This window comes from Corvus brachyrhynchos, unplaced genomic scaffold, assembly GCF_000691975.1.
Source record: "Corvus brachyrhynchos isolate BGI_N302 unplaced genomic scaffold, ASM69197v1 scaffold249, whole genome shotgun sequence".
NCBI classification, from domain to species: Eukaryota; Metazoa; Chordata; class Aves; order Passeriformes; family Corvidae; genus Corvus; species Corvus brachyrhynchos.
This window is the reverse complement of record NW_008240226.1, coordinates 1,797,561-1,807,875: the sequence shown is the minus strand read 5'-3', so window position 1 is coordinate 1,807,875 and position 10,315 is coordinate 1,797,561. Positions and strand designations below refer to the sequence as shown.

Sequence of the window (10,315 nt, the reverse complement as noted above, 5' to 3'; positions counted from 1 at the left end):
AAATAATCCACTCTTTTCTTTAAATTTTGTCCTCTGGCCAAAATATTCCTAACCAAAGTACAAAAAAAAAAATCTAAATTTCTGAACAATTTTGTACACCAAGAGTTCTGGATAATGAGTAGAGCAGATTTAGTGTCACCCTCAGCCAATATAGTTACAATCTGGTCTTGCTAGTGAAATAAAAATTTGTTAAAGAACTGTTGCTAAAACACTACAGTTCAAAAATATAAAAAGTCTAGAGTTTTAATATTTATGAGCAGATGCTCAGAGTTCATACCGGGGTCATGCTCAGTGTTAATGCCCTATGAGTGTTAATGGTAGATGGTGATCAATTTTGTTTGCTGCTAAAACCTGAGACTACACTGACCACTTACTAAAATAAGGATTACAGTCTTGGTTAGGCCTTTCATGGATACTGTATTAAGCAAAGATACAGCTGTAGAGCTGGAATTGTCATTTAAAGAATGGTTTTAAATAGAAGAGCAGGGAATTGGACACAGGACTTTTGACCCTGGAAATTACCAATACACAAAGTATTGGTGCATTGTCTTGAAAAATAGCTGCCACTTCGTTTTACGTGACATGTGTGTAATGCAGCAAGTTAGGGTAGAAGCCATGAATGCCAATTATTTTGTTAGGGAAATAAGAAACCAGTCTGAGTTTGTGAGAGGCTGCTCAGCATACAGAAAGCCTCTCGGTGTGTGTATGTGTGTTCCAGCCCAGGGCCAACTGTAGAACATGGTGATTCATACTCTCATGAATTTCCAAAGTTTCCTTGTGCAACATTTCTCTAAACTGATTAGATAAAAGGATAAAGTATATATTTCTGTGAGTCTTTTGCATGCTAAAACATCAGCTTAATTCCCAGCTGTAAATGAATCAAAGCGTGACCTACAACTTTCTCAGCTATGGATGCTGTTGAACTAGCCTTTAAATAGGAAACCTGTGTGAGGAGTCCCAACTGCCAACTTGAAACTGTATTTGTTCTTTTTTTTTCTTAAAAGTTAAAACAATTTCATTTCTCTACTTTCTAGAAATAAAAAACTCTTATTTTTTGTTTGCTCTTCCATTTGGTATCTGTTTAGAGTTTTCAGTTTCCAGAGAATCTGAAAAATCTATGTGACTGCTTTGGCTGTTTTGGGTGTAATAAATTTTTAGTGATAGTTCTTAAAGTGTGATTTTTTTTTTTTTTTTTTTTAACTTAAGGCTATGATAATTTGAATGTTTCCTTACTTACTATCAGATGGAACAAAGTACATTTTGTTTCCTGTAGTACTGTAGATCCTCTCAGAATGTGTAAATATTACACTTTTTTGGCTGAAAATTCAGAGTACATAGCTCATATGGGTACACGCTTCCCTATTTTTGTGTTGTGGCATTTGAAAAATGTAGATGTGCCTATAATCACATAAGTAATAACAATTCCTGGTAAAGTATAGCATTCATGGCTAGATTATTTGTCATCCTGACTTCCTGGCTTTCTTAATATTGAATATGCAATGCTGCTTACCTTCTCAGCTAAGTTACTGAATTATATCTAAATATGGGAAATTAACTTAATCTTGGACTAACTTACTTTCTAAACCTAAGTGCTTAGATAAAATAACAGCCTTCTGAAAAACTCGGTGTTTGTGATGGTGATGGTCTCCTGCATGGGTGCTGCACCCTAAGCAGTTTTATCCCAGGAGACTTCTCTACACTGGCATTCAAGAAACCCAACCAAAAACCCCTAAAAAAACCCCAACAAACTGAAAAAACCTCATCCGTTATCAAGGTATCAAAAGTAAACCTCCAATAATAATAAATCCAGGAAGGAAAAGTAATGGTCTCAGTTTCCTGGTGGTGACTGAAACAGTCAGGCGTTCCTGAATGGGTTGCATGTCATAGCCCATATTGGTTTAAAATATGGTTTCTCTTTTGTTAATGGCAAGATTCCTGTAGCTTAGTGGCTGTTCTATTCCAAGATTAAAATTATGGAAGTACCTTTTTTGGAAACAAAAAAGGAAATGAAGGATTTGCCAAATACAGTGATTTTTGCAATTTGGACTGGAGCAGTGAAAAGCAGCAGAAACTGGTTTTACTTAAGCTGTATTTTGGTTGTTCATTTGTTTTTTTAACTTATATCTAAACCCATTTCTTGGTATCTCTCCGTAGCTCTTTAGTTTGATTGGTTTGTTTACATTTTCATAATGGGGTGCATGTTTAGTTCAAATTTGTGTTTGTGAGCATTTTGTCACCTGTTTTGGAATTGCATGGATTTTATTTATTTATTTGTTTTGAGTGATCTGGTAATCTGGTAACCACTGTTTGGTGGACTGTTTCAGAGTACTCTTTTAACTGTTTTTTCTTGAATATGTACTATAAACTACTGGAAACACTACATAGCTGCTCCTTTTCAGTACAGAACAGTGCTTGGTAAACATGCTGAAACTTAAGACTATAACTTAATGCTAACTGAAGGCTTCAAATTGTATCTGGAGAAAGAATCTTGCTTCTCTTGAGGTCAGTGGGAATTTTACCACAGACTTCAGTTGAAGGAGTTGCATATGCAGTGATGTATGCAAATTTATGTATTGTTTCGGAATAGTTAATGGTATAAAATGAAGACATACATAAAACGATGTGGTAGCCTGTTAACCCACTGCTTTCATGATGCCATGTTCCCCTTCCTGCTCCCCCCTGCCCTTAGCCTTGGCCACTCCCTCAGGCTCTCCCTATTGGTTCCTGTATGGTTACAACAAAACATTTCAAAATAAATACAGTTTTTCATTAGGGCAGAAAAGTTGCTTGCTTATTGCTGTACAAAATTGGTATATGTTGACATATACCAATATTATAAATATCTATATATATTATGTAAAATATTCTCCCTTATCTGAAAGAAGGTGTTTTGCATTCAGGCATCAGATTCAATTATAGTACTAAGATGAAGTCCCAAGAGAAGTCTTAAATGAGTTCTGTATTCATAACGTACAGCACAGTACATTTTTGAGTCACCACACACCTCTCAATAATTCAGAGCAGTTGTCAGATGGAGATCTGAGATCTTTATCTTCAATTCAGAAAGCAGAAATAATAATGGTTTATGCACTTTGTCCTCAAACTGTAAAAGTTTCATCACTTCAAAGAAGTTCTTAGATTCTGTAACATGAATACATGACCTGTGCTGTAAAGCACTCTTGGACATTGCAAAGCTTTATTTGAGATTAGCTTTAGTATAAGGACATAGGGAAATTTGGTTTGCATTAATTTCTGTCAGCTAATGACTGTTGTTCATGTATAGTGGTGATACATTGGCACAAGGAGAAATACTTTCAAAAACCTGTGGGAAATTTTTAATGTTGAATTGGGTTTTCCTATTTCAAGTAATTTTGGTGTGTGAGCAGTTAAACCCACCATCAGTCTGGTCTGTACATGTGTATAAAAATCACTGGAGTGTAGTTATATCAGCCATACAACACCTGAGGTGAATATGTAGTCCTCTCAACTTTGTGCTGAAATTGTTATCAAGTAATATAGTGAAAGCATGTCATTAGAGCCAAATTTCATGGTTGTGTGCTTTCTGTAGTATATTTGTCTAGAAAATTTGTGCTGTGTAAGAAAGCAAGAAATCAAGGCATGGTTGTCTAATAGACCCATAGTCTTCAGAAGAAAAAGTGGTGAGATTTTATTTCTGCCACTGAAGTGAAGAACGTAAATTCTCAGTGCTTGAAGAAATGTGCGTCAAGCTATGGTATTGACATGTTAGTGCTTCACTATGGAAAATGAATCTAGTATGACCAAATTACTACCAAATTATGCATTGTGATTTGCTTCTTCATGCTATTTTTATATGGGTTAGCCAAGGATGAATTCAGCTAGCGTGCGAGGATAAGGAGAGTATTGCAAATAATTAGAATACTAGGTATTTGTTCTGGACATTAGGAGTGTGGAGCGAGAGAATAAAATGAAGTAACTGTGAAGGGCAGTTCTCCCACATTTGGAGACATTTTAGTCTTTTTATACATATTTTATGACACAATTATGTTTTCAGGACACCTGCTTAATTGATAATTGCAATTGACAATTCTGCTTTCATTTTCACATGATACCCTTTCTCTTGCCAAGAAGCTGTAGTTATTCTATGGCAGTCAAAACGGAAACTGAGGATATAATAAGGAAATATTACTGTGCACTGAACTTCCCCTTTCACCAAGAGATCTGCTACTGACAACAGTACTTATCTTACATGGTGGCAGCAGCACAGATAGAAAGCAGACAGGTGGCTTTGGTAGCCTGATGTAGACAATCCATTTCCATGTTTTAGGAGCAGACGGAATTGCAAGTTGTGGCCAGCACAAATGCCTCTATTTCTACTGCAGTACTCTTAAAGCTCTGTTCGCTATCCAGATCACATTTGTGTCATTGAAATACCACTAGAAGTTCATGGGTCTCCTTCTAGCCACCATTTGTTTGATATCAGTCCTGCTCTTCATGCTCTGTTTCCTGAAATGTCCTTGTAGTGCCACCACAGAGGTTTTGTTGGATTTTTAAAAAATTCTCCATATTGATTAAGAGGCCTTATTCTGCTCTAGTTGTTCTCATGTATCAGTCTCAATGTGTGAATGTCTATTTTATCTGCCTGTTCTTGAAGCTTCTGGAAGATTCTATTAATTGCATGGTTTAGTTTTAGGTAGTCCTGCAAGGAGTACAGAGTTAGATTCGGTCCTTATGTGTCCCTTCCAATTTGAGACATCCTATGATCTAAATTCTAGAGAATGCATTATTCTTACATGCAATAGTATAGCAATCTTAAGGCAACAAACTTCAATATACTTTAAAAAGTAATTATTTACTATTAATTTTTTAATGAAGAGTAACTCTTGTTGCTAGATCTTGCTCTTAATTACAGTTAGCCTGTGACAATGATTAAAAGTATAACAGTCATGATAAAGAGACAAAATTTGTGTAACATCAGGTTGACCTATGTTTAATATTAATCAAGGATGGAACAAAAGACAGTCTCACTTCATTTACACAAATCAATCCTTTTTGTATCTTGCATGCAATTAAGCAAATTGTAATTATTAAATCGAAACTTTTTTTTTTCTTTTTCTAAGGGTATCTTGGTCAGGATGGCCATTTTGGATCATGTGAAAACAAGTACTGTGGTCTGGGCAGACACTGCGTTGTGAATGGAAAGACTGGCCAAGCCGAGTGTCTGTGCATGGAGCACTGCAAGCCACATTACAAACCTGTGTGTGGGTCTGATGGAGAATTCTATGAAAACCACTGTGAAGTGCACAGGGCTGCCTGTCTGAAAAAGCAAAAGATCACCATTGTACACAACGAAGATTGTTTCTTTAAAGGTAAGCATGGCTGAAAAATATCTGGAATATTTGCTATCGGGTATGTGTTTTCAAGCTGTTAAATTAAATCTCTATAGAGTCTGCACTGAGTGTACAGTGAGTAAATGACTTGAACAGTTAACACAGTAAGTATTGCACTCCAGAGATACCTTATGGATTTTTTTTCCTGTTGTTTATACTCAATGCTCTGGGCAATCGCCCCTTTTTAACCTGAATAAACCAGTTGTCTCTTAGAAACTAATCTACGGCAGCTTGCCTTACAAATGTGGTTGTTGACCTTGTTCATCTGAATGTACTTAGATCCCAAAGCCTGAAGGATATTAATCTTTGTTACAGGAAAAACGGAATTTAGGATTTCAGAGGGGTTTTGGAAGGTTGCAGACCTGTGCTCATATTTGGTGTTGAAGTTGATAGATCAGCAGCTTGTTCATGGCTACATGGGTCTTTCTTGCTTTGAATTTGGATAATGAAGAGTTTCCTTGTGTACTCATCAAAGCATGCACGATTAGTTACTTTTTAATCTTCTGAATGCTAAGAGGTGCCAGCCTGAATTCTGAGACATACAGCTTATGGTGAGCATTGTATGCTGGCAGTGTGGACAATTGCAACATGCTCTTTTTTTCTATAATTTGAGCATACCTTGCAGGTTTCTGGAATTCTGCCAATGCAGACCTTGAATAAGAATATTTGTGAGTACTTTGACAGATTTTGAGTGTGTTTTCCCTGGTTAAAAAAGATGGATGGCTTTGATGGGAGGGGAAATTTTTTAATAAGGCCCTTTTTTATTAGTCTATCTAGTGTCTCATAAAAACATGTTAAGCTCAGCAACTTCATCAAAAAATGCTAAGGTACAGCTATCCATAGGTTAAACTGGAGGTGTGGAAATCTAACAGCAACTACACATATAAGTAATAGTGAAAGTTTAACTTTGTTCAAAACTAACTGTGGATGCTGTTTGAAATTGATATATCATCACAATATGTAGGCTTTAAGTAAGTAGCATGTGTTCTGAGGTAGTGTAAGATTAAAATGGGATTCTAGGACTATGACAGATAGGGCTTGTAGGGAATGGTTTGTGCAATAACAACAAAACATGAATGCTGCCATCTTAACAATCACAATCTCTTTAAAAGAACTTGGATGATGCAGTACTCTGATAGAAGAAATGACTGTAAAAAACCACAAAATGTTTAAATTTACAGGGCTAATTTCAATTCTTTAGTGTGGTGTATGCAACACAAGTAATTTCAGAGCATGTGTGGGAAAAATTACAGAGCTGCTACATTTTCTCCCCTTAGACAAAGAGAGATTTATTTATGGAAATGAGAAATGAGACAGTACTTCAGGTAGAAATATCATCCAAAGGTTGTATTAAGTTTTGTTAGCTCATCTTTATGGTTTGAATTCACCATGTTTCTTTCACACTTATTGCTGTGGACAATGGAGTATCTGAATGATGTTCAACTTCATACACCTAATTTAGATGCTGGATTAAAAATGTAAAAAATTAGGTTTCTCCTGTAGTCAATTACAGTCTTCAGTAAAGGACTAGGGTATCCGAGGGACTTTGTCTTAGATGCCTTCTGAAAATTGTTATTTATCAAGATACTCAAGTTCTCTAATTTGGGCCATAACTACATGTCTAGAAATATTGTAAATTATTTCATTTTCTCTCTTCTTTCTCATCTTATGTTGACTTCAGTGGTGTTAAACAAATGAGACAGGGACAGTTATTCTTTTTTATATTATTTCATATATTTGGGCCTTATCAATCTGACTTTCTTCTATCTTAACTCCAGCTCCTTCATTGCTGTAGTTGAGCACAGTGCTGTTAAAGCATTTTTGCCTTTCTTGACTGTTAACTGTCTTCCAACATCTACTGTATCTATGTGGTAAAGAAGGCAGAAGATGTCAAGCTATTTTTATGTGACTTCTTTCTTTTAGAAAACATTTCTAAGCTAACCACTAGTAGATCGCCTTCAGTAAAGCTGAAGGTTCTGCCAGTTACAGGTCAAAAATAGTAAAAAGCTAATGGGAAAAAACCCTCAAGGGTGCTACTCCTGGATAGAGAAGGTGAACCCCATCACTATTGATGGTGTCAGAAGGGCACTGCCACGTGTCCTCATTAGTTTAACTGACATCCTCTAGCACAAATCTCATTTCAAGGACCTGCTTCTGAGAGCAGAAAAATTCAAAAAAGATCAGAAAATAAATATTCTGAGCACTTTCTTCAGGCTTTCACAAACCTCTTTAGAAGAGGCTAGTCCAAACTGGGGCAGAGTGTGAGGGGAAGGAGGTCCTGCAAGATGCTGTTACATGATAGGGTAGTGACGGTCAACAATGACTATATTAAGACAGCAGTTAAGTATTTTTAATTTCTGGTTTATTGGTAATCATTGATTTTCAGATCAAACTACTGTGTACTTAGCTTTTTTTTTTTTTTTTTTGGTGTATTTTATCTCTGACTGGTCATGCTTTGGGGTACTTGTGTTTCAAATCCTCATGCTGGGTTCTCTGGTCTCCCCTCTTTGGGGTGAAATATTTCTTGATGCAGAAATGTTAGGTTTTAGGTTGGGTATGGGGCTCAAGATGAGAGAAGCCAAGAAATACACCTTATTTAAATGAGTAAGCTTACTAGAAAACACTAGTGTTCTGTGTCAGGAGAATAAAATTTTAAAAGCTAATGTTCTATTACCTAATTGACATTACAATAGTAGCTAGGTAGCTGTAATTATTTGAATAATACATCTTGTAACCAAATGATTTATAGTTGATCTCAAACATCGTGAGATCTACTTAATGGTTTGAAAATTGCCCTTTTAAACACTTACATGATAAGTGGAGTTTAAGGATTGCCTTGCTAAATGAGAGACATCTTTGGCTTATATGTTGAAACTCCATTAAAATCACTGAGAAATGTGTGTCTTAGCTAAGCTGTGCATAGAACACAGACAAAAAGCATCAAGTCCTTCAGAGAGAGCCATTTCTGAAACATTTTATAAATACATTTTGAGGTAGTGAAATCTGTGTTAAAGCTGTATTCTGCTGACATGATGTTTTTTTAAACTAAAACTTCAAATTCTGGTCCATTACCTGCTTCTTATTGTAGCTTATTTATTTCGAGATTCATTGGACTACTTCCTTTTTTCATTTTTTTTATTCCTTTTCACTTGCTATCTTTATTTCTTCACACCAAATTAAATCGCCCCTTTTTCCAAAATACGTGTGGAATACGTGCAAAACAGTAATTGAAGTTGAAAGTCTTTCCTTGATGATTGAGACTGTTATGCAAATGATACATTTTTGACATGGCTCAAGATAATGGCCATACTAAATTAGAAATTACTTTTCCTCCACTCCTTCTATAATTATTCCCTCAGTTACTTATTAGCATGTCATGATGCATCAGAAACTGAACGATTTTTCCTACTGGCTTGGTTAGATGTTTAGATGCCAACTGTGACCCTGAGAGTTAGTCAATAAACTGTATCAATTTCTTCTCATATAAAAGCAAAATGAATTCTACAGAGAAGCTAATTACTTTAATCCCCTTTTCTTTGAATTTAAATTAGAAGTATTTTGTCTACCTGTAGAGTCCTTTGTTTCCCTCAGGTAAAGTCCAGTGTCCTGTAACTGCATGTTAGAGATTGAAAATTTTCCAATCACTTTCAGAGGAGCTCTCGAGCCTGAACTATCTAAAAAATGTAAAATATTTATGGTTATACTAATAAAGCAAGAGAACTCTTTAGAAAATGCTTTGTGATCCAAGGAACTTTCTAAGAATGGTATTCATAGAGATGGTCAAGTGTCAGGATGGTGTGTTCAGTGAGGGGGAAGAAGAGGGAACATAAATGATGAACTAAAGGAAAGGTTAATGACAAAATTCAAAGTTTGAAGCTTAGATTATTCATTAGATCTGATATTGACCATATGAGCTGGGAAGTGCGATATGTTTTGGTACTGCTTTTATTTGCTGGGTAAGTAGTTTGTGCAGAGCATGAGCACGGGAGCATGCAGAAGCTAGGTGGCCTCTGCACGCTCTCTGCTTCCAGTGTCCGGAATGTTCTCAAGCCAGGCACTTTGTGTTTCCAAGCAGCTTCAGCTGGGTGTAAGAAAAGCAATACAAGCATCTGACTCTGTGTGTTTGACACTATTGACTAACCCCTGGCTCTTGCTAGCCGTACCTTTAACAAGCATTCGAGGATGGTGATTCGAATGGCCTAGAATTATTTTACTTGGTGTTTCCACCCTTATCTTTATTCTGTGAAGTGGCACTGTGAAATTAATGGCTTTGTGCAGAATGTAGAAGGCTGGAAACATTATTCTTCAGCTTCTCTAAAGTTCAGCTGGACTCATGTGGGACAATGTACTGGGTCATGAATGGCATTCTCAGGACATCAGATAAGGTTCAGTTACAATTTTTTTGTGTTCACTTCTTTTACTCCGTTCTCCTAAACCCAGGCCAGTAAATCTAAGTAAGAGTTTAAAAACTTGTCCATGACAAATTCATCTTGTGTTTTCTATGCACCCTGAGCTTCTTGCTTTGAATCTTCAGGAATATAGCAAATACTCCTATATACTTTGAATTTTATAGACTATTTCTGGAATAAAGTTTACTTCATATGTAAGCTTTTTACTTTTAAGTAGCTTCTGTGACATCCTTGTGATATTAACATTATTTTAATCTCTTTCTATTTTTGTCTCATTTATCATTTGGTGAATATTTTCCTGTGTTAAAAAGTCTGTGATCTTCAGATTTCTTACTACTATTACTAAAATATCTAGATATCTAAAGACTGTTGCAACATTTGCTTTTCCCCTGACTGTTCCTGAAAGACAAAGTAGAAACTTAGGTTGGAAATCTTGCTCCCAATACTAAGCTGTTCAGGGCAGAGGATAAGAGCGGACTATGGACAAATTCAAAGTATGAGAAAACTGGAAAAAGTTCAGAAGACAGTAGCAGGAAT

The 10,315-nt window shown here is 36.0% G+C and overlaps 1 protein-coding gene across 2 annotated transcripts in view; it reads left to right on the top strand.

The window, feature by feature from the left end:
* The window catches only part of FSTL5 (follistatin like 5), a 276,394-nt gene that overhangs the window by 75,955 nt on the left and 190,124 nt on the right, over positions 1 to 10,315 (top strand). For both annotated transcript variants that reach the window (XM_008641923.2, XM_017745135.1), the window contains exon 4: positions 5,100 to 5,348. In XM_008641923.2, coding sequence (XP_008640145.1) covers positions 5,100 to 5,348 — 249 coding nt within the window. The remainder of the gene's footprint in view (positions 1 to 5,099; positions 5,349 to 10,315) is intronic.